General features: G+C 37.5%; 1 protein-coding gene across 1 annotated transcript; it reads left to right on the top strand.

The window, feature by feature from the left end:
* Positions 1–1,649: 1,649 nt before the first annotated feature.
* Positions 1,650–25,616, top strand: CCDC39 (coiled-coil domain 39 molecular ruler complex subunit). Its single transcript, XM_075031450.1, has 20 exons — positions 1,650–1,760; positions 2,220–2,339; positions 3,493–3,639; positions 4,694–4,852; positions 5,769–5,861; positions 5,947–6,075; positions 7,789–7,980; positions 9,660–9,763; positions 10,102–10,234; positions 13,508–13,702; positions 14,417–14,581; positions 16,504–16,641; positions 17,690–17,898; positions 19,167–19,290; positions 20,580–20,739; positions 21,892–21,998; positions 23,306–23,446; positions 23,552–23,731; positions 23,973–24,061; positions 24,707–25,616. The coding sequence occupies exons 1-20, from the start codon at positions 1,650–1,652 to the stop codon at positions 24,867–24,869; spliced, it is 2,859 nt and encodes a 952-aa protein (XP_074887551.1). The 3' UTR covers positions 24,870–25,616.
* The last annotated feature ends 89 nt before the right edge of the window (positions 25,617–25,705 follow it).

The following is a 25,705-nucleotide window of genomic DNA, read 5'->3' as shown; positions in this document are numbered from 1 at the left end:
GAGAAGAATTCGGCCATCACAACTTCATACATCCCAGAGGGCAAACAGGAAGGTGACAGGAGACTACTTGCTGCCAATTACTGTCTCGAGCTAGCACATTTTCCTGCTGTTTACCACGACTGCCAAGGTAGCTTCTTCAAAAACATTACTCAGCATATCTTAGAACCATCCATAGCCCACCATGCCTTGTAAGACAACAGAGGCAAAAAAGATCCTCATGACCTCTTTATTTGTTTCACAGGTAGCTTGAGGCACCGAATCCCACACCATTCCTCTATTTTTAAAAAGCTAGGTTGCCTCCTCACATTGTTCTTCTTTTATCTTTCAATACTTTTAAGAATAAGTGGAGGCTTTTCTCAGGGGGATAATCAGTGAAGTGACCAACAATTGAAGACTAGCAATATCTGCACAATACTGCAGGTTGCCACTTTGGTGCAACCTCATCAGGCCTGACTTTCAGCTCCTCAGCAATCTTTTCTTGTCTGAAAATATGATTCCATGACATATGCAAATATCTAGCAAAATGAATGTTTCCTGCTATGGTCAGTGTTGCTACTACGCCATCGGCCCATGTTTTATAATAAAACTCGCTGCAAACTCAGCGCTTCTCCAAATCACCTCCCAACCTTTTGTCAGTGCTCCTTGCTGTTTTGCTCAGGCACTTTTAAATCATGCTTTGATTAATTCCTTTTATGTCTTTCCACCTGTCAACCCTTTGAAGGTGATATTCATCCAGCCTTTTTAGGATGCTTTTTCCTGAGAGTGTGAAGCTATATCCTTCTCCATGCTGGAGCCTTAGCAGACACTTCTTTCTTACCTCCTCCTTTCTCCTTTTTGACCGTAGACTTCGTGCTGATGCAGAAGCTTGGCCGCTCAGACGTTTCAGCCAGACAATACAGCAAATAGTCACTAACAGAGACTTTCTGCAGCAAGACTATGCTTCCCGCTAAGGCTGGCATGCCTTTTTCCATCTATGAATGACAGGACTCAATAGCACAGGATGATTTGCAACCCCGAAGCGTAGATGGGTTCAAAAAGGTAACAGCCAAGTTTATGGAGGCTATGGCGTTACTGTTTGTGGCCACCTGAATGCCATCTCTGGCTCAGGAAGCCCACCTGTCAGTCGTTGGGAGGTAACACCAGAGGCCTCTTCAGAAACAGGACGTGTACCATGCACCCTCCTAGAGATCTGCCATTAGGTGTTATCAGCAACAGGTGAGCTACCTACCCTGGCTGGTCTGACCCCGGATTTGGCGCAGCTGTGGCACAGGCTGGCGCTCCGTCAGGGAGGCCGCTGGGTGTGAAGGGGCAGCCTCTGAGGTGGTGCCGGTGGCGGGTCACCCGAAGGCACCGGGCCTTCCGCTTCGGCACGGTTACAGGCGACTGCAGGTAAGCTCACGGTCTGCAGACAGCTCCGGTGGCCCCGCTGGCAGCCGCCCGACCTGCGCGCCCAGGTAGGCGCTGTGGGCGCCAACGTCCCCCTCCAGCGGCGCGAGCCCGCCAACGGCCGGCGTGAGGCGGGGCGGGAGGCGGCTCCCGCCTCCGCCGCTTCCCCTTCGCCGGGGCTTCGCCGTTGCTACGGGGCCCGGCGACGCCAGGCCCGGCCCGGCCCCGCCGCCGTTCCCCTTTGCCTGCCCCCGCCGGCGGTCATGGACAGCGTCGGCAGCCGCTCCACCGCCTCGGTGCTGGCCGAGCTCCGCTGGGACGATGGCTACGCCGTCCCCGTGGCCAACGCGGAGAACAGGGCGCTGGAGGACGAAGTGAGCGCGGGGCTGCGGCCGGGGAGGGAGAGGACTCCCGGGGCGCGGAGCCGTGGGGGCGGCCCCTGGGCTCTGAGGGGGCCGCCGGCGCCCTGCCCCTCGCCGGCCGCCTCAGGGCGGCACGGAGCCTCCCCCGCCGCGGCCGGGCTGCCGTGCCCGCCGGGGCCCGGGCAGGGAGGGAGGGAGGGAAAACCCGCGAGTTCCGTGGGCGCCGCGGAGGGGAGCGAGGCCCGGGCCGTGAAGCGCGGGCTGGGCGCCGCGGGGCTCCGTCCCGTCCCGCCTCGCCCGCGGCCGGGTGCGAAGCTCGGGATTTTCTTCCGAAATGTCTCATTTCAGTACTTTGGAGGAACGCGGTGCGTGCTTCTCAACGTCTTTCCGTTAGTAATGGCGGCGACTATAGTTGCAGGTAATAAGCACCTGACTAAAAATAGTTACTTGACAACTCTAACTCTTAAATAGCTGCAGAAGATGCAAAACGAAAAAGTAAAGCTGCAGAATGAGTTGGCCGACTTTGAAGAGCGTACAGAAGCAATGACATCTCATTTGAAAAACGTAAGACAAGAGTTCAGCTTCACTCAGGTAAGTCACTGCCTCTAGCAGGTCCATTTTATCAGGCAGGCCTGTAACCCAAGTGTCTTTCTGCGGCTGGTGTCTCTCTATTTTGCCAGCTTTGTTAGAGATTTGTCAGGATTTTATTCCAGGACTGCCACGGGAAACAAAAGTTAAACTATAGATCTCAGTGATACTATTTGATAGTCGTTAAAAAGACCATCCAAGATCAAATGACCGCACCTAGAAGAAAGCTGAGAAGGATGCATTTTAGAATTCTTTACGAATGGGGACTTTTGTAGATGATAAGAAAAAATTGGTCAGGGAAAATAACACATCAGTGTAAGGGAAAAACAAATTTATAATCTTTATTATGGTCAAGAGTTAATTGTGAAAAGCTCATGAAGGGCTAATTCATGGACTTGAAAAATGAAGTGGGGTGGTCAAGGTGTAAGTCTTTCCTTACACTCCGAGTTAATTGGTCAAAATGGGTGGTTTAGATTTCTAAAGAGTCCTGAGTCAAAGCTGTACGCCTTCCAGGTGAAATATACTAGGTGAAAAAGTCTTAAGAAACTTCCCTTCAGCTGAACATCTTTTTAATTTTTTTTTGTGCTAGATTCAACCTTTAATCTGCACATAAATAGACAGCACGTACTATTTAAGAGAAGCTTCTAGTAAGTAATAGATTTCTTATTATGCAAGGGAAGGAAAAAAACCCAACCCTCTTAAATAACTTTTGTCACAAAGATTAGACAATATAGAGATACTGCTATAGGCCAGCCTCGTGGTGTTCTGTCTCAGCACAAAACAATAAAATTTTTTCTTTTGCAGTGCCTCTTGAACCTGACATAAAGCCGCTGGTGACCAAGAGGCTAAGATTTTGATGCTGAAGGATTAAGATTCTGAATCTTGGGGGAAAAAAATCTTTGAATTGAGTTCTTAGGCTATAAATGGTTGATCTGTGGATATCTGATACAATACAATGGGGGTGTGTATATGTATTAGAATACATATATTTGAGATACTAAAATTCAAACAATAAAGCTGCTCTGAAAATTCCTATATTTACATGACAAAATCATACCATCTCTGACTTGAGATTTGGTTGTATGTAAAAAAAAAAGGGGGTTTGTTGATATATGCCTTTTGTTTATTGTAAATGCTAAACTGTGTTATTCCCTAGTCTCTTTACAAAGCCAGAGAGAATGAAATTGAAACTGAACAACACTTTAAAGCCCTTGCAGAGAGAGAACGTGGACGTCTCAAAAGTGAGATTAAGCGACTGGAAGATGAGATAGTTTCCTTAAGAGAAAAGAAAAACAGTCAAGAAGTAAGGCTTAAAATTTTTGAAAGAGAACACCTGTATTGCAATTAAATTTTATGACTTGTCCTCACTTGCACTTACAGAAAAAATACTATAAGTCAAGAGTAGTTAATTATAGTTAAAACTTATAAACTACAATAGATGATGTGGATGTGCTTTTTCCTGTGTAGGCAAGTAAAGTGACACTGAGGATCTCCTTGCATAGACTGGTCAAGACTTAGCAAACATTAACTAGATATTGAAAGACCTCTGTTCTTAATGTTCTTAATGCCAGATACACAGCCACACATCCTTATCGCCATCTTGTTAATTCTTGCAGATATTTTCTTTATGGTTAAAAATCAAATTGTTAGTGGCAAATCTTCTTCTCTACATGAAATAAACTTGGGGCATGATTTCAAGCTCAAAAATTTGCTTGTGTTTAAAAAAAAAGTAATCTAATGCTATCTAATTACAGGTGTTTTTCTGTTTAATGGAACTGTCTCTTTTTCTTTCTATGAATAATTTAAATTATGTTTGGGGTTTTTTTTATTTGCTCTCTTCTCATTAAGTCTGTTTGTTATCTCCAGTCTCTTAGAATGGGTAGCAGGATGAAGATATCCTTGCTATTCAACTGGATCCAGATTCTCTCATATTTGTGTCAGGAAGACTCTTTACAGTCACATGGGGCCACTTGTAAATTCATATACAGGATAAGGATCTAAGAACTGGGCCTTAGTGTGTGAGGGAGAAACTTTACCCTATGATGCCTCAGATCAGTTTATTATGTGGAATAAATATCCCACATACAGGTATATCTTGCCAGAGGTTGAGTTTTCTGTTTAAAATTATTTGCATTTTAAGTTTGTGGTAACTTACTGACTTGTTTCTTTTTTAAGACCAGGACTTCTATTAGCATTTGTCAAGTATAATACACAATTAACAAAAAACCCCTAGCAATTCTGTTGACAAAAGATGGGTGTAAGCTTGTTACAGTAACTTGAACTGGTTGTTTCAATTCCTGTTCAAAGAATACTAGACATTTAATATTAACCCTTTAATTTATCTTGAATTTTATTAGAATACTATAAATAAAACCACTATGAAGTTGGAAAACTTGAAACAGCAGATGAACTGTGATGAGGAAGTTCTGGAGAGCTGGATAAAGGAATCAAATCGTAAAGATAATGATGCTATCACAATCCAGAAGTATGCACAGCAAGATGAAGGGAAACTAGGAGTAAGTAAATGACAGCAATTTTCAGAAACAAAACAGAGAACCATTTAGCATTTGAAGATCTTGTTATGTTATCAAGTCAGGCAAGACTGAGACAAGATTTTGTACAACAGCACTGTTAAACTTGTTTCGACTTAGCACAACAGTGCAATTCTATATGATGTTCACTTTAAAGGTCGGAAAGAACAGATATTAACAAAGGTGAAAGGCATAATTCAAGGCATTAATTTGTTTGTTCCTCTGGATAATATTTAAGTTTTATTTTTTCTGAGGAAATGCACAAATAGATAATAAAGTCTAGAAAACAGTGCTACTGAAGAGGAGTATGATCAAAAATGCATCCCAAGTAACAGACAAATAGTGTAGATTTTCCCATTAGAACTGACTTTGTCTTAGAACAAACTACAGCTACTTCAGTAAAGCTGCCTGGAATGATGAAAGATGGTATAAATAGACACTCCAGTCACAAGTTCAGACTTTATAAGGGTTAGTTCTCAAGTACATTACTAATTTAGAGATAAGTAGGGAGGAGAAATTTGATTTTTACTCATTAAATGCTTAACCCAAAAACTTTAGCTTACATAGTCTTACTGATATCATTGGCATTAGCAAGTCACACAGCATAGTAGGAAGAGTAAAGTGAAATAACTGGTGATAAGGATACCACATACACATTTATACACAGTGAAGGGTTGCTTTGGCCTTGCTGCAGTCTGGTCCCAAGGGCCGACAAGAGATTACGGCCTCTTGTATGACCAAAAATTTGGGAGACTAATTTCTCAGTTTTTTTGTTCTATAAAACACAGTAAAACTGATGCCTCAAGAATTCCACCCCTAATTGTAGCAGAGCTTTAAGAACTTATAAGAAGTTATATATTTGTTTTCAAATACATTATGTTTTCATATCCTTTCATTTTAGGCATTAACCCTTCAAGTAGAAAAGTTGACCATGCAAGCGAATCAGAAGCGCAGAGCTCTTGACAATGAGCTTACAGAAACGTTAACAGCTCAGGTTTGTGCTTAAGGTTCTTGAAGATATCTTGTTATATGTGAAATTTTTAACATCAGAAATCATGGGGGTGCTTTCTTTTAAACAGATAGAGCTTGACAAGACAGCTGAAGATTTTCGCAGAGTTCATCAGGAAAGGCAAGAAGTCATCAGGCAGTGGGAGAATGCAATACAACAGATGCAAAAAAGAGATCAACAGATTGATCATTGTGCCTTGGTAAAAGTGCTGTAACTGATCCATATCAGTATATCAGCCTGCTTTTGTGTCTGATAGTGATAAGAATTTTACCACTCGCACATGGAATGATTGGGTCTTTTAGATGTTCAGTGTTCTCTGTGTTTACCTCTATTTTGTTAGGGTGTTTCAAAGTTCAGATATTGCTAAAAAGTATTCAGAATTTATTTTGAAAGCTGTATCCCTCAGTGTAAGTAATGGTGCTCTGCTTGATACTATGCAAGGTTTGATTTTCAATCTCAAGGTTGTTGGAGAATGCAAAGCATGCCAGTTTCAGTATTTTCTTTGATCTAAGAAGCAACAAGATGGAATGTTGTTGCTTAGAGAGTAAGGACTGTCAGCTGCATTGAGGGGATTCTGTGTCTGGGCTGCAATATAAAAAAGAAAATAGAATGTTTAGAATTGAAGGAATTAGCATTTCTACCTCTGTGAACAAATGCATGACTAACATTTATGTCAGAATTATGATAAATGATCCCATTAAGGTTAAAAACTGGTCCATAAGTACATTCTGCAAACAGGGAGAAGCGACAGCACTCTTCTAATCCCCAAAAGAACCTGTTGGGCATTATAAGTTAATATTAATTTCTAAAATATATAGTCTTCATTGGTTTTGTCAGTGTCTTACGCATAGATGGTACAATGGGAAGAGGTACAAATAAAGTATATTTTATGCTGGCTTTGTCAGGAGGAGTGTGAACTCGTCAGAAAGTTCTGTAGGGCAATAGAACAGATGTACCAGAAAAAGCTTGAAGGATCAGTGTAGAGAAAAAAAAATCTTATAAATGTGGATTCCAAAGTAACAATGACTTTTTTGAACGGGGGGAAAAGCGTAATTGCATGTACAAGAAGGCTCTACCTAAATCCGTAGCTCTGCTCATATGATTTTCCTGCTGAAAGAATATCAGCTTTAAGTTGCCCATATGGGTATTACATATACCCTGAGCAGAAACATGGTTTAAACAGGCTTAAGATATAACACTAAAAAAAGTGATAATAGGAAATGACAAACCAGAAGAAATACTACCAAACAGAAAACATAATGGTCTAATTTAGCTGAGATGTTTTGGATTTCATAGTATATCAGGTCAGAGGATTCCTCCAAAGAACAACCAACAAACAGATCTAAAAAAACAACAACAAAAAAACCAGCTCTGGCCAACCTTCCATATATTAGTAGTCCATAGAACAGTTCTACTGATGCTTTTGTAAACAGATTTTTATTTTAACATTAGAACTACAGTATAATTTTCCCAGTAGCTAATCTTTTACTTAACCTTTCAAAATACACAATTTTCACTGAATAGCTATAAATCTGTCTGCTAAAGTAAGCATCACTACTGTTAGTAATTTTTCTCTTGCATTTCCTTTGTTTCAAGTCTATTTGAAGTTTTGTTCACATAGCTTGTTTTTTTCCCCTATTCAATCAATCAAAAATTATTTTTATTTCATACAAGTTTATAGTGTAATGGTTTTTTTGAAATTATTGGAATATTTTGATAGTTTCCAGTCCAAAACAATTGTAGTACTTGGTGCTGTGATGTATTGGTGGAATAAAGTAATTTAAGAATGATGTGATAACTGGGCTGTCTTATGCAGAGTAGTGTTCATAGTCTATCTTCTGGTCATACCCTTTATTAATCTAATAGCATCTTAACTAATGCAAGCAAATCTGCAATGTTTTTATCCTGATAGCTAATAACAGAGATAAAACAGGAGATCAGAAAGAAAGAAATTGTGCTGAAAGAGAAGACTTCCTTTTTGGTAAATGAAACTCTTAATAATATGGAATATGAAAAGAAAATTTCTTCTGCTGAGCGGGAAGCTACCAGCCTCCGAAATGAGTATCAAACTCAGGATAGTTATAGCATTCAGCTGCAGGATGAGGTAAGGATGACCAAACAGTTCAGAAAAACAGACTGAAACTATAACTTTTCACTAGATGGAGGAAATACTGGAATAGAACTTGCTTTTCTCTGGTTTTAGACTAGCCTCTTAATTCAACAAAAAGTCTGCTCTTCTCAGTCTACTCATGATTATTGGGGTCTGAACCCTCAACTTAATCCTTTCATTGACAGTGGTGAAGAGATTAGCTTGTATTCTCTGTTGTGTTGGTATAAAATGGATGAATTTTCTCTTAAATGGTGTAACACTATTAGATGCTTCAGGAGGAAGTGTGTCTTGCCTTCAGCGTATGTAGACTGCAGTATTGTATAAACATGAGAGGAATCTCTTCCAGATTCCAAACTATTCCTATCCTGTGCTCTCAGAAGTGAGTGTTGATGGCTCTTGTAGTCAGGTTAAAATTCCTGAAAAAAACCCCAAACACTTTCACATGGCTTTCTAGTCAAGAGGTAGTAGGATAGGGCTGCCCTGTGAACAAGCCATGCTTGATGCTGTCCATACTTACTCTGTTACTTGTATTTAATCTGCACTTAAAGCTAGGAATGAGGGGCACTGCTTAATTACCTAAATGCCTGTAGAGGTATTTCTAAGAGTTAATTCAAGTCTCATGGCTCTGTTGAATGGATACATTTGTATTACCTGAGTAAGTTTTTTCTTAACAAGAAAATGGTAACACTGGGCTACTCACCAAGCTTAGCAATTTTTAAAAAAACACCTGCATCTGCTGTTACCTTAACTTTGGATAGCTTTTCTGTAGCAGGTGGTTCATAAATGGGTATCCTAATTAAACTGGAGGTAGCTCAAACAAGGTGTAGGCTATTAGATTACCCTATAATTCATGCAAACTTGAGGGCTCACAGAATTGGTAGGTTTTCATCTCTAAGCTGTGAGATTCTTGATTGAAGTGTTTCATAAGTAATACTACATAATGTGATAATGAGAACAGTCTGCCATTATTAGATGTTAGAACATCTGTGGCATCCAAGTGAGAAACAAGGAAAGAAACAGACTTGGAGTTCAACTGACAGCTTGTGACCTCCCAGTTTCTCATTCTGGTACAGAGAGAGAGACCTGCTATGTATACCCTTGATCAGGTTTCTGTATCTGTGAAAGTGAAGACAATTACACTTACACTGTTAAGTGACACTGTGAAGACTAATGAGCTACTGATTGTAAAGTATTCCTATCCTGTTTAATGAGTGTATGTTGTCATGTATTTTTTACCAAATTAAATGTCTGTGTGTTTTGACACAGTGCTCCTTTATCTTAACCAAAATGATTTTATTTACCCAACAAAGTCTGAATTAAAAATATTTATTAGATATATAAGGGTATCCATGCTCATCAGTCAGCTGTGCTCTATAAAACCATGGTTCCACTTACACAGATGCTGTTGGACAAGAATTGCAGCCCACAGCACCTTCATAATTCATTCTGTATTCTTAAGTATTTTGTCCCAGTATTCAGATTATGTAAATTAGTCTGAGTTTACTAGCTGTGCTGATTTACAGCACCTCAGAATTTGTAGCACTTCTCATTTGGAAGACACCGTTAAAAAGAAACGGAATACTTTCCAATATGTAGGTCCCTTACCATTTTAAATATCCTAACATGTACCAAAGTAACCAAGAGCTCTATTGCTCCATTTTGTAATTTATTAGCTAGATGCTTTGAAATCCACTGTGGACAGAACTGCTTCTGATCTGGAGTCTTTGAGAACACAAGTAACCAATCTGAAGAAAGAAATTCAGAAAAAACAAGCCAGGTAAGAAACAAACCTTTAAAAACATCATTTGTAAGGATTAGTAATATAATCAAATCCTTGAGCTAGCGAAGAACCTTAAATAATGTTGATGATTAAAGCCTCCAACTTTCTGGTTACTTCATGTCCTGCATAGGTTCTGGCACTGGGTAATTTAGGAAATACTCCTGGTAATCCTTGTTTTTAAAGGGTGTGAAAAAATCGGTTAGGGCCTTGGTTATCGTATGTTCAAGTTTAGCCTGCTTTATTAGTCAACTGCTCAGTAAGGAATGCTGCTTGGTTTTGGCAGTGTTGTATATGCAACATACATTTAACTTGTTAAATTATGTAATTTTGTTTAGATTAAGCTTTCTTAAAGAAAAAAATGCAAGTCTTTCCAATAAGCTGAAGCTTGTGACTGAGGAGACACTCAGTTCAGAAGACAAAGCTTTGAGGATGGAAGAAATACTAAAGGAAGAAGAAAAAAATGTCAAGGTAAAATGTTTTTCATGGTTTCTGCAAATGAGGATTCATTTGAATTTGCAAGCTGTATCTAGAACAAACATTTATGGATTAAAAAGGAATGTAAGTATTAATATGACATGCAGCTATTTCATCAAATGATGAAGTAACATGCATGTAGATACATCAGTATCTGTGTTGGGAAAACTCTGGAGGAAAACAAGTGGTCCTAGTAATTCAGAAGATGGTGTCCCCATATATTAACATAGGATACTGGAACTCCCATTGTACAGATGAGATACAAAACCAGTATTCTGACTGCATCGGTGTACTGAACAGGACTTTTACCTCTGACAGCAGCTAAAAAGCTACTTAGAACTTCTTGGCTAAATTGAAATAAAAGTTATTTACTGGAATGTGGCAAATTTTGTTACAAGGATATACTAATGTTTTGCTTCTGCTTTGTAACAATACTGAAAAATTTTAAAATCTTGTAATTTGCTTGGCTCTTCTGGAAGTTCATGTCTCGAAACATTCTGGTTTATGGGCTGCTGAGGAGCAAGGATACTTGAACTTCTATCAGTTTCCCATCACTAAGGTTGTTAAGCAGCCAGTCTTGTCAGGATGATTTTTCAGTAACATTACCACTGAAAACTTCTTGGCTTTTGTAAAACACCACCATAATTTAGAAACCTGCAAAGAGCAATGATTTTGGCAAACTGGGATTAAAAAAGATTTTGAAATCTTTTAATCAGATTTGGCTGGCCTAGTCTTCTGTTCATTATTTTAATTCTATTACATGATACTCTGATACATCTAACTTGTGGACTGTTAAGTAATTACTGGCTCACTTTAGATTTCATTTTCATGATGAATAAAGATTTTGATCTGGGAAGCTGTAACATAGCAACTATTTTTGTAACATGTCTGAAAATACTTTTTATTTTTTAATTCAAACCCCACTTTTTATGTTGCAAATAAAGTATAGGAATAAAAATATCCTAATTCATTATCATCTGATGAACTGCAAAGGGATTTTGAATAAATGCAATGTTGTAATGCAATCATCTGAACTTTCCTGCATTTCAGAAAATGTTTTCTACTGTTTTGTCACTTTGCTACTAATTCTCTTAAAGTATTTTACTACTTAGCTTCTGACTGAACTTGATACAAATATTTTTTTACATTTTGCTGGACGATTGAGTGCTGGATATGCTGAAACTTTCTTTACTGTAAGATGATCAAGTTAAATTAATGTGACAGCAGGTGTTCCCACACGAAGTGACAGCAAAGCTGTATCTGTGCATACAGCTGTATAGTCTTTTTTTTCCCCCTATTTTGTGTTTCCTGTAGCATGTATGTGAAATAATCCCTTGCCATAGACTGAGTGTTATTTTTCAAACTTTTTACCTCTACAAGCATTAACTATACATTTTAAATATACATACAGAAACTAGAGAGGGGATGTCTTTCCCTTATAGAGAGTTTCTTAAATTACAGGCCTTGCTTACCATTTTGGTTTTTCAGATAATTTGAAAACAAGTTGGAATGATACAACATTTCATTAAAATTAAAACCTTATTTGCTTCCCCTTAAGACTGTTACCAGGGTGGCTAAACCATTAGCAGGGTTTCTCTACTTGCATCTGTGGCGGATAACCTAAGATGACATTGAGCTTGGCAGCTCCACAGCTTCAGGGTAATATTTTAACTAGGATGAACTGTTCTTGAACAATGTCTGTAATGTATTAGTCAGAAGCATGCTTTCCATCACCATTAGACACACATGGCTATTTGCTGCATCTATTAATTTACTGTGAAGAGATATTTACAGGAACAATGTGGATGAAATGTCACCGTTTTGCGCTTTAGTTTTGTGATACTTCTCACTCTTCGATCTGTGGCAAAACACTGTTGCATGGTGAAGCTTATTGAATATCTTATTAACAACCTCACTTAGAGAGAAATAATTTCTATTAAATAAATGAATTTAGATATGCACAAAAGACTAGAAAATGAAGGTCAAATTGTGATCCAGTTTTAGCACATGAATTCATCATTGTCATTAGCTTTAGAAATACAGCTCAGAATTGGGCACATGCATAAAACCAGTTTACTTCTGCAATTAAATTCCTTTGTTCAGGCATGATCCAAAGCCCAGTGACATTGGTGTAAAATGCTACAGGCTGTAACAATTCAATATTAAACTTATACCTGCTTTTTACTTCCTGAGTTTTGGATTTGGAATTGCTCTTACAGCAAGTTCAACTACAAAAAAAAATTCTGTTTGGTTGAATGTGATAACTTAACTCCTTCTCCAAGAGTTCATTGTCTTTCACCATTAGTAAAGCCAGCAAGTTGGTTCACAAGCAAATTTCACAATGTATACGTATAAAAATCAAGAATAAGTACATTTTTAATCAGTGTAGAAAAGTGAATTCTAAGGTGTTCTGCTATATTAATGTAAATATGCATCTTCAAACTCTGTACCAGACTTGTGCTAAATGTAATGAGTCTTTTAGAACAGGATTGTCAAAGGCAGCAGAATGTGATGCCACATTACTCGTTTTAGGGATGTACCTTACAGGAAACAAGCGTGCTGAATGGCCTGAGCTTTGGGAGGTCTTTGGGTTTTGGGGGAGGGAAAGGGATGGGTAGGAGGCAGGGGAAGAACAAAGTTGTCTGTCTTGTTAGGCTTATAAAAAGAAAATAACGTGATTTTTCTTTTTCAGTGCATTTCAGGTTACCTGAAATGTTCAGCATTGTCTTATTATAACAGACCCTACTAAAACCTCATTTACTGCATTGATGTAGTTGTTAATGGCAACTTACCTCCAAGAACAAGGACGTGATTTTAAAATGTGTAATTAATTTTTCAAACAAAATTATTCCAACTTATATAAGCACACATATGTACATACATCTGCACACACACAGAGTTACAAGTTTTAATAAACCATTTGTATTTCTTCAAATACTCACATATACTAGAAGCAATAAGGGAGGGGTTTTTTTTAAAAGGATGACAGGAATTTTAGTAGCATTCCCATAATGGGGAAAAAAAAGGTCAGGTAATAGTAGGGTAGGATCCAAGTTAAAAAAAAACAACAAAACAAACACAACTTTAAGTCAAAGACTTTTCTTGCCAACCATTCTGAAGACCTATGAAAGTCTGTGTTCATATTAATAGATATAGTATTGAAATTTTTTAATCTTCCTATATGTGATTAATAAAGGCAAATAATTCTTCAGAAATTACTTATGTGATTAATTACTACTTACTACTTAATGATTACTTTGCCACCAGGAAAAAGAAACAGAAATGAACCAGTTAAAAGAACTATTTTTCAAGAAGACTCAAGAGTTAAAGGTGCAGAAGGATAAGGAGAAGTGTGTTCTAGCAGAAATTGAGGGATGTCGAACATCACTTAAAAATCTTCAGAATCGACTGCACAGACTTGATGCAGATGCATTAAAACAACAAGAATTAATATATAACCAGGTAAAATATTAATGTACTTTCATACTATGATTGTTTCTTTGGTCTAATGAGAGTAAATTGCTTGAGTTCTATAATCTTTGCCAACATCTTACCATTGTGGAAATGCCATGCAGTTTAATTTGAAGTCGTCATTTATTTCTGTCTCAAGATGTATGGGTAAAATTGAAAAAACTGAAACTTGCTGTAGTATCACCTACATTATGTACTTGGCAAAAGCAGCAGACCCAGGGTCTGCTGCTTTTCCCACTAATTTCTCAAATTAGCTCTTTTCTTTGATCCTTCTGAACCACAGACACCTCAGGGTAAATTTTTAAAGCAATACAAGAGGTACATGCCAAAATCCTGTTATTTACTAATTGGATTTTGTGCATATTTCCTATGCACCACTTTGAAAATTTGCTCTTTTATATCAGCATCCACTGGTAACAGCAAGATGGCAACTCCGCTGTAAGCCTCCCTAGAGCAGACTGTGCTGAGTATGCTTTGTTACTCTTCTAGGAGATTACTCCTGAACCATCACTGCACATCAGTCATCTAAGAATATTTTGCTAATGAGGTCTATAAGCCATAAATTATTATAAAACAATAGCTTAATTGGGTGACTGTCCTAAAGCCAACATTTAGATCCAAGTTTATATCCAGTGTTTTAGCTTTATAGGAAGGCTATAATTGCTTATCTCAGACTATTAATTCTCTTAAAAATTATTTTAACAGGATTTTTATATTCAGCAAGTACAGAGACGTCTGTCACGGTTAGAAGGAGAGGTTAATGCAGATGAAAAACAAGTTTTGGAAGCAAAAGTTGCTGAACTTAAGAAAACCTTAGAAGAAAAGAAAAATGCATATGATGTTTTACATGCGCAGTACAAGAAACTTGAGGTAACTTCCTCAGAACATCAGGTTGACCATGTAACATCTAGAAATCTCAGTGATTTAATTAGATACTGTCCTATTAATTAATAACTTGGTATTAGATTAAAAGATACCTGAACTTTGTGTAACGTATGTGGAAAATTTCATACGTTCCCTATACCTTCCAGAAAAATAGGTCATTGCTGCACACCTGAGGCACTTTAGCAGGAAGACAAGCATTGAAATGTTGGTCAGGCGAGCTTAGCTTTCATTTCAAGATGTGACAGGCTGCTTGCAAATGTCTGAATTTATTGTTAGGACCATATAGAAATAGGAGAATGTTATTCTGTGATGCTACTACTTGCCTTTATATTTTTCATAAAATTAGAGTTGTGTTTAAAATTGTACAAAGTAACATTACTGAATTGAAGGGACCGTATTTGAGTTAGTTGACCACATCCTGATATGTAATTCAGAAATACTGTTTTTCTGTCTTTATTCCCATGTGAGATTTTTGCATATACATGCTTGTTCTCTGGTTTTCCACTATCCAGTGACCATCACTAATTCTCTAAAAAATGCGCTTGCCTTTTTTGTAGAAATGAACCAGTCAGTAATTCTGTAGCCAATTTATAATTTCTTTTTATAGGAAATGTATTTTTTTATTAATCAGCTACATTTTAGCATGTTTTGAAACCTCTTTTCAAAGAGAAACCATACAAGGTTAAAGTGAGGTTTTTAATGAAACATCACAACTGGTTTCTCAAAGTGATAGTTAAGAAAAAAATTGATCAATTTAGAGAGGGGAAGAAGCTGCTTATAGGAGAGCCCTTTAACTGGAGACCCATGCAATAACAAGGTTTAATGTTGGGCAACTGGTGCCCACACTTCAGTTTTGAGGCAATGCAAAATTTGACTAGCGAGTATAATCAAACATTGAAACACTTCTCCAGGAATTTATTCATAGTCTGGAGTATTATCGATGACAGATGGTTTTACGAAGATGAACTATGAATATCAAAGTCATGGTCAGACATGCCAGGAGATTTTTTTATTATTTTTTATTTTTTACCTAGACCAAAATACATGATTGTATTAGAACTGCCTTATTGACTGAAAGAGCTATATTGTATAATAACAATTACTACACTCCAAATGAAACAAATAATGACATTAATATTGCAACAGCACTTTGCATGAGGACTGCAGTGCTCTGGGCACTGTTTGCAGATATGGACAAAAGATGATCATGGTTGCTGGTTCCAGGACTTCAAAGTATCTCATTTAAAATGAACTGGTAGCTTTTGGTGCAAACTACATTCACTGAATGTCCTGGTTTCAGCTGGGATGGAGTTAATTGTCTTCCTAGTAGCTGGTACAGTGCTATGGTTTTGAGCTAGGTATGAGAAGAATGTTGATAACACACTGATGTTTTCAGTTGTTGCTAAGTAATGTTTAGTCTAAAGTCAAGGATTTTTCAGCTTCTGATGCCCAACCAGCAAGAAGGCTGGAGGGGCACAAGAAGTTGGGAGGGGACACAGCCAGGGCAGCTGACCCAGACTGGCCACCAGGGTATTCCATACCATGTGATGTCATATCTAGTATATAAACTGGGGGGAGTGGGGGTGGTGGGAGGATCGCTGCTCGGGGACTAACTGGGTGTTGATTGGCGGGTGGTGAGCAATTGCATTGTGCATCCTTTGTATATTCCAATCCTTTTATCATTACTGCTGTCATTTTATTAGTGTTATTATTATCATTATTAGTTTATTCTTTTCTGTTCTATTAAACCAATCTTATCTCAACCCACAAGTTTTACTTCTTTTCCCAATTTTTCTCCCCCATTCCACTGGGGGGGGAATTGAGTGAGTGGCTGTGTGGTGCTTAGTTGCTGGCTGGGGTTAAACCATGACACTGAAATAAATTAAACATAATTTATTTGGAAACAGAATGATGTCCATTTCATCAGGAGAGCAATGGAAAAGACAGGAGAAGAAACAAATGCTATGATGATCAAGATAAATGAACTAAATCTTTTCAATGAGAGATCAGATCAGGAGTTAAAAAAAGCTAAAGCCATTAAGCAGGTACTGTATTATTTTGCAACTTTACTAATACAGGACATGTTTGCTTGTTTGTTTTTTAAAACACATAAATTCATGACTTGATCTGAAGGCTGTTGTCTGCTTCCTACAGTGCTACATCATTACATCCATAAGAACCCCCTTTGTAGTTTCTTGACTTACACCTTCCTTCCCAAACTTTGAAGTCACTTTCGTCACTATTATCTTACTAGGCAAAGTGTTGCTTCTCCTGTGTATGTAGCATAAAGTTTATCTGGGTTATCAATTTAATCACACACTACTTATATCACAATATCTACCTGGTCGGTGTGGGTTTGGTTTTTTTTTTCTGAGAAATGATTGCCTTTAAAATAGAAGATGTATTTACTAGTCAAGGACATCTTTACCTAGCACTGATTTTTTTTTTCTTCTCCATCTGCAGTGCCAACTAATGAGTTTGGCACAGTTTTGTTATTAAATTGCGGGGCTTTTTACAGCAGATGGTTTGGATCTATCTACATTCCGATTTAAGATATTAGAAATCAAATGGAAGTCTTTCTTCCCATATTTTGATAAACAGAAAAAAACAGTTCCCAGTTCTCTAATTACTGCACATTTTTTCCTCTAGCTCTAGAATAAGCTCTAGCTTTCCTAAAAGAAGCACTAAGGTAGTAAAACAATATAGGGTTTATGTAGCACGGGGCAGTTTTGCTATCAACTTAACTGGTGCACGTGCTCCTCAGTGAACTCTCCCTAACCTGGAACCTTTCTTTGGGGATGAAATTCAGGGGAACAAAAGCAAGAAGCTGATGGCATAAAAGAACTCAGAGAAATGGTACACAGTTTGGGGTCCATAAGAGAGGGCTTTTTTTTTTTTTAAAAATGATTCGAAGTGTTTGCCTGCTAATGAGAGATGGAGAACACTTTTAAATGCAGAGCAGAGTAAGTTTTGTGGTTGTATATATAAAAGATAAAATAATGAATGCTTTATAAAGAATTATTAACTTATTGTTATAAATGTCTTAATTAAAAATGATGCTTTCTTATTTTGAGACCTTTCTGGATTTATTAGGAGATGATGGTTGAAGATAATCTCTTAAAACTAGAATTGAACCGTCTTAGAGATACTCTGTGTAATAAGACAGAGAAAGTTCTAACACTGGAAAAACAAAAATTGGAGTTAAAGAAAGCCATAGCAGAAAGAACTGAGGAAATTCAGATTCATAAGGCAATGCTGGATTCCCAGATAAGACTTGTGGATCAGGAACGGCAACGTGTAAGGTAACTATTCTTATATAAATTAAATTTGTAACTTTTATTGAGTATATTTTACGTGGGGACTTACTGAAAAAAAGAAGTATTTATTTTATGCAATTTCACCAATTGGAGACATTGAGGATGAAATAAATCATGCTCAAAGTTACATACTGAGACAGTTGAGGCTAGCAAGAGATCCCTTCTCTGAAATCCAGCCTACAGCTTTAACAACTCTGAACAAGAGATTACTGTTTATTCTGTTAGTGGTGATCCTCTACAGTACTGAGATGAAACCTCAGTTGCAGACATCTTTTTGAAGTGAATGTCATATGCATTTTTCAAAGTAATCAGGAAATGTGAAATCAGTGTGTCTGGAGGTACAACAAAATATTTAAAACAGAAAAGTTGCTTTTAAAGAGGGTTTACTCCAAACTGCTTGATAAAATTGTGATTTTTTTTTTTTTTGACTGATACATTAAGTCAGTTTGATTTGGGGTTTTTTGCCTTTTTAACAAATGAGCTCTCCATTATGTGTCCTATATATAACAAAATTAAATCTTCTGAATTATGTATGTACCCTCCTATAAAGCAACCACGTATGAAATAACTTTTCCCTTCTGTAATAATCACTGCAAAGTATCTGGGACAGTTTTAGCTCTGAAACCCCAGTATCTATATCCAGCCAAAAATCAATGCTTCAGCAGCTGAACTGCTGAAATCTGGCAGGCTTTTTTTTCACTCCTCTGCTAACCACACCCCGCACAATAGGAAATTAGAGTGATTTGGTGTGACTAAAGCTTAACTGCTCACCGACTGTGTGGCTTTTTTCCTTTGATAATTACACAGCTAATTGATACTTTCACGTAATTTGATTTGGGGTTGTTGCCTACTGTTGCTTATGCTCATCTAGTAGTAGCAATATTAAGATAATATCAGCAGGGGGCAGCTTGTGCAGCTGTAGGATTTAAATACCAAACGTTTAAAAATTTTGGGGGAGGACTGTGGCACATCCTCCCAGGCTGCAGTGATCTGGAATGTGAAAATAAATTTCACTCAGTTTAGAACTGCAAGAGAAGTGCAGGTAATCAGAAAAACAGACGACTGTGGCTGGGAGAATACAGAAAGCAACAAAAACCAGTAACAGCACAACTGCTGCCCTGCCTGCCTCCTGGTACGTGGGCAGACTGCTGGAATAACACCAGTAATTTAAACTGCTGTAGCAAGAACTACCCACAAAATGCTACCACATGCACACTTTCTCAACCCATTTATTTTTTCCCCAAATAAATCAGTGCTGAATTTCAAGATCGCCTAAATAAAATAGATAAACTGAAATGCAGATATGAAATTCTTACTGTTGTCATGATGCCACCTGAAGGAGAAGAGGAGAAAACTCATACCTACTATGTAATTAAGGTATTTTATTAACATAATTCACTATAATTCAAGTATTTAAGCTATGGGTTTCCCTGGGCTCTATTCAAGTAACTAAGACAACCTCCTTGCCTGCTGATTACTTTCAGTCCAATTGTTTTAACGTTATCTGACACTGGTTATTTAAATGATGCTGCAATTTCACATGAATCTCTGTGGTCAGTCCTTGTCAGTGGAGCCTTAATTTTGAGCAGTTTGAAGATTTTCACTTCAGTGCCCGTTAATTTACAAAGACCCAAGAAGTAGTGGTCATGTGGTAATCTACTATAAACTGAAAGCAAGTTTATCAGAGTCTTACATGATCTTAAATTCTTCTACCCTTCAGAGTTATTTTTAGGTATTTACTTCACCATATGGCATTTATACCTTGAAGAATGTCAACTTTCCCCTTTTACTTATCAATCACCTATGCATACTTCAGCTTTTCCTTGGGGTGGGGGTGGGGGGGAGATGGGCAGCAGCAGGAATCAGTCTTTATCTATAATGCAATACCCTGAGTCTAGAACAAGAATCTATTACTTTTGATCTACGCAAATTCTCTGATTTCCTCATAAAGCAAAATGCTTCTAGCTGTGATCTTGACTCTGGAGGCCATCTTTTTCTGATTCTTAAGTGTTAAATTTCTTAGTGATGGTATTTGTGCCACTGTGAGATCCAGCACAGCAGAAGACCCTCAGCAAAAACTTTGCGGTCACTGTGGGTGTATACCCTCTACAATTATAATTTTTTTACCATATCAGCTTTTCTGAGGGTCTATAGAAAATAATTCACCAGCTCGCTGTGTTTCTTCAATCTCACTGATCAGATAAATGAAGACTTTCAAGTGAGTAATTCCTAGACAAGCTTGTATGATTTTTAACACTCTTGTTACAGTTTTATATAATGTACAATCTCAACTCTTACTTGGATTTTGTGGGTAAAGGAAACAAATGTGAAACATGTGCTGCTGCAGTTCCTGTGAGCAGTGCAAAGCATGGAAACTGCTTTGTACACAGGGTGGCTGTTGCTAATCGGGACTTTGTGAGCTTAGATGCAAAGGCAGATACGTACAGTTAAATGCATGTGGATGAAATACCTCAAAGAACTTCCAATACTGTAAATAACTACTCCTAATTATCTGGTAACGCAAATCTCAGTTCAAGCCTGACAACACAGATAAGCCCCATAAATATTAACCCCCCTGAATATTTCAGGGTTTTTTTTTTCCTGTGTAATTGTTCTAGTATTTTCAGCATGCATGCAGTCACCTAAAATATCAATTTTATTTTCAGGCTGCACAGGAAAAGGAAGCACTTCAACGTGAAGGCGATGATTTAGATGCAAAGATCTGCAAAGCTGAAAAAGAAATTGTAGCTCTGGGAAACACTTTGTGCGTACTTAATAACTGCAACAGCAATTACCGAAACTCTTTCAAGGAAGTTACCGAGACAAGTATGTAAAATAGAAATTATTATTGGCTGTGTGTTACAGATGATGCTATAACTCGGGTATATAGTGGGGAAATTCCATGGCACAAAAGAATGAATCATGGAGAGGGACTAAACTGGTAGTAGCAAAAGGGGGTGTAATTCACATGCTACTGTGAATAGTTCCACAGAATAAGCACAGAAGAAAGTGCAGCAAGGTGTAATTAACTAATATTTATGTTCTTCTATCCAATTTATGTGAAAATCTCTAAACCTATATAAATTTTGTAAATAGTCATAAGTAGGAGCAGTCAGAAGAGGCAAAGCATAAAGATGATTACTGGGGACAAAAAAGTCATTACTAGGAGGAGTGCCCGCTGAAGTATGTAAGTCTAGTGGATAAAAGTTTGCACAGTGCTTTTTGTACTACTTGCTCTGTGTAGTGCTGCATCACACACAGCTACCAATTCAAATTACAGAAGCAGGACAAGCTGTGCCACTGCTGGCTGCCTCGTGGTAGACTGAGCCAGCTTGGGCATAAAACTGTACCTAGAGCAACTACACAGGCAGCTTTGGTACAGGTGCTCTAGTGATGAAGACCGATCCCTTGGCTTACACTGTCATTATCTCTGATTTTTGGGCGGGTGGAATTGGTAACCTGTCATCTGGGAAGATAAGGAACAATAAAACTTAAGCTGCACTATTTTAGTGTAGCATCAGCAGATTTTAAAATATGGGCTAACTAACTACAAGTCTTTAGATACTGGAAAATTCCTCAGAATTCTGGGAAGTGTCTTCATTTGTTCTTTCTGTTGCCATGTAGACTTCATAAGCTTGTTCTCCTTCAGTGGAACTTTCTTTATAAGCTAAACAAAAAGCATCACCATGAGAAATTACATAAATTCAATTCTAGAAAATATTTGATTAAACTTTTATGCCCTCTGCTGGCTCTGGAAACAGTAGCTCTTAAATAATTCTCTCTCATCAAGCCAATTACTTTTTCATAGTGATTTGGAATTAGGAATATTTAAAAAAACAACTAACAACCTTGAGGTATCTGTAATACTCCCAACACTAACATATTAATGCTTTACTTTAAATGCAACTTAAACGTGAAAATTGAGTTGTATATACTGCTTGTCCAGCATTAATGCTACCTCATTGTTTGGGATCACAGGTGAAGAATATGAGGAAAAATTGAAACTAGAGGAGGAGAAGAGGGCTGCTGATGAAAAATACAGATACAAACGAAGACAGATCAAAGAACTTCAGGAAAATCTCCAGGTATAATACAAGCAAAAGTTCTGGTCAAACAGACAAGGCTGTAGTATGTAGCTAAATCCATGCAAACCATCCTATTGAAAGAATAGGAAATTCTGGGACAAATTTTTGCCCATTCTCTTTTATATCCTATGCTTTGTATGAATGGATATGATTTTTTAGAATGCTCCATTAAAAAAAATGGAGTGCTTATTTGGATTTTCTTGAATCACAGTGAAACCAGGCTTTTCAGTCACATAGAGCTAGAAGTTTTAAAATCCCAGATGCACGCTCACAGATGCTCTGTTCTGGCATCCAAGACAGCAGTTGTATTTTTGTGTAGCATACACCACTATATTGGATCATCCTGCTATACTGCAGAGATTAAAATCCACACATCTTGTGTCCCCTGGCATCTAGGTCCCAGGATTTTTCTAGGATAGCATATTCTGTTTTATTAGCATTAAGAGTACTTCAGTTTAAACAGTATTAATTTAGCTAAAGAAAGCTAACTCACTCTTAACTTAGCAGGCTGAGCACTAACTGCAGGTAAAGGATACCTTGTGTTCAGGCTCCACATTAAGGACTTACTCTTGGTTCCCCTTATTATCAAAAAGCCTGCTTGGCCCTTAAGAACAACACTTAACGCTGATGTGCGAGATTTTAGTTAAATTTTTTTTAGGCAGAGGAAATCAGAGGCACACTGTTATATCCCACATGATTAGATTATTCTGAGTCCTGAGTCACTGGCTATAGGTCAACAAACATTCCTATTGCTTATCCTACCCCCACGGGACATATACCTTACCTTATGTCTCTGAAATGGAAGAAGAGGGACAGATATCTTCATTAGGGAGTAAGTCTTGGGATATAATGAGGTGTTAAAAAGGCAGGAAAGGATATGCCTTATTTATTTAAAACAGAGCCACCCTTACAGAGCTGATTTTATTCATTCCAGTCAAAGGTATCCATCGCTTCCCGTGGGAAACTGTTATTTTTCTTAGGATAGCTTGCACTGGTAAGTTTGTACTGTAAGTTGTTTGTAGACACTGCTCAGAGGCATATCTGAAAATACATACTTTAACTTCATTAAGAAAACTTTTAATTTTTTTTAAGATATGTAAATTACCTAGTGGTCTCTTTATCCAGGTGTTTCTCCACTAAACAGTGTAACAGGCAGAAAGTTTTGAATTATCATTAGGACTAATTGCTTGAGCTACATTTAGAAACAAGTAGTAGCAATAACAGACCTTTCCACAAAGTGATACAAAAAGTGAAAGGTTATCAGAACTGCTTTATGAACTAAAACTACTGTTCACATGAATTTGCAGAGCATGGAAAAAAAGTTTGATGTAGTACTGAAGCAGGAGGCCCTCTTCCAAGAGCAAAAGAAGGAAAAACAAGCTCTTATTTTGCAGCTGAACAAAGACATAGAAGAACAGAAGCCAAAACTAGAAAGGGTTACAAAACAGGTTTGTGTATTTATTAATGACAACTTCTAACAGAATTTAAACTGAGCAGGTTTCTGAAAAAAAGTGTTGCATTTCCATAATAGCAATACTTTAAAAATATTTAAGTGTTCCAGGCTATCCAGAGAAATTCAGTCTCTGAAGAAAACTAAAACAGAAACACAGGAAGAAAGAGACATTGATCTTCGTGAATTGAAAAGCTTCAACAAAACCATCGACAAGTTGTTAGCTGATGTTCTAGAAGCAAATCCTGATTTAACTACACCCTTTCAAATGTACTTTCACCAGGTGAGCTTTGCAGTTAACTGCCACCAAAATCCTGACTAATAGCTCTAGTCTACTGCTGAGTGCCTTTCAAGGGCAACTCCTAAATTCAACAATGAACTACGCTTATGGTAAAACAGAAAGAAGTGTTCATCTGCTTTCAACATCTGTTCAAATACAAAGGATTATAAACCCTCCTGATATATTCAGTCCTATTACACAACTGTTAGATCAACTTTTTTTTTTCCTTTTCCAAATTTTCTAGTCCAATTTAGACCTTCCTGCAATTGCTTCTGCTGCTGGTAGTCAAAGTTCTCGATCACCATCCACACAAAACTCACTAGCTTCTACCAGGTAAGTGCTAGCAATGTTGTGTGTGTTTTGGGTTTTTTTTTAAGTTGAAGTTTAAACCAGCAAAATTAGTCCCTAAATGACAGAATTCCTCGCTCTTGAAGGTCTTCCCAATCTTGTCTCTACTTCCTGAACACTATAAAAACTTTCTCCTTATGCAGTCCCACCTTTAAGTATACTAGATTTTTCTAGCACACAATTAAGTTTACTTCAGCATGATTTATGTTCAAATAAAGCAGTAATTGCAGAACAATTACATTTACTTTTGCTAACTATGCTCTAATTAAAATGTGGTTTCACATTATCAAAGCACAGGTTTCAGCTCCAGCCACACTTTGCACTCATTAGTGTGAGCTCCCTTCCCTAATTAAACAGGGCAGCCAGACATGTACACTTTTACTGATACCTTTTTCCCCTTTTCAACATACATTCAACTAATAGTGCATGCAATGTGCTCAATCAGTTACAATCTAACAATGCTACAGGTAGGTTAAGTGATTAGTGGTAATGTCTACAACGATCTTTGTAGGGGATCTTTACCTAGAATAAACACTGCTGCTGGGTGGCTTTATTGTAAGCCACCAGTAGAAGCTCTAGTTTAGATATAGGGATTGCTGTATATTGATGAGTTAATTTTTTGTCTTTCAGATCCTCCAGAAGCACAAGTTCAGGCTCTAGTCAAACTTCTTCACTCAAAGTCATAGATCTGAGCCTGCCTATCAACACTCCTGCAGAAGCAGCTGCTGTTGGTTCACAGCTATCCAGCAGAGCTAGCACCTCTGATATTTGTAAATACAAAAAAAAGTCTTAAGTAATCTTTTGGAGGTAAAGGCTTCACACCAGTTAAGGCTCCTTAATTGATTAATCTGTAACAACTTATTTATCAAGATATAAGAGCAATCTTAGCATTCATTTCTATCAAAAATGTATGTTTTAACTTTCTTCTACAGTATGCAATAAGTTACCTAGGAGAAGTGTTAAGCATATGTTTTATACAATAAAATAAATTAACCTTTATATTACTTTCTCGTTTTGCTGTTGGAGAACTAAAGATCTGCAAAACCCTTCAGAAGCCATTAATTCCCTTTTCTTATAATGAAAAGGAGTTATGTTAAAGCTATTAATATTTGTAAACTGGTATCTTTGCTACTGTTAAATTACATGGCAAGAACCAAGGAAAGAAAATGTATGCTTCATTTCAAGATCAACCTTGACTACTAATCAATTAGTCATCTCAGATTATACCTTAATTGAAAGATGACAGTATATGATTAAAACTACTTTTTCTATTCAAAATTACACAGTACCTTTTTTGCAACTGACCTGTATCTATGGAATTACTTGGAAAACTTGCAACTGAAGTACAATTGGTATTGTGTGGTCTGGCAGGTGTTAGCTCCTTAGCATGTTCTGCCAACTGTCTTTGGAGATTTCATTGTAAATAGAGCAAAACTTTTTCGACAGCAGTGCAACCACTGCCTTCAAGCTACTCGTAAAGCAAATACCTAACACCACCACCAAAACACAAACGCCCACACTTAAACTTACCTTGACAATAAACACCATTTTAAAACTCTCTCTTCTTTGACTTCTGTTGGAATTTTTTTTTTTTACATTACTTAGACAATGTGTTTGATGCATTTAACC

This window comes from Buteo buteo, chromosome 7, assembly GCF_964188355.1.
Source record: "Buteo buteo chromosome 7, bButBut1.hap1.1, whole genome shotgun sequence".
Taxonomy (NCBI): Eukaryota; Metazoa; Chordata; class Aves; order Accipitriformes; family Accipitridae; genus Buteo; species Buteo buteo.
Note: the sequence above shows the minus strand (reverse complement) of the source record. Positions and strands in the feature narration are given on the sequence as shown.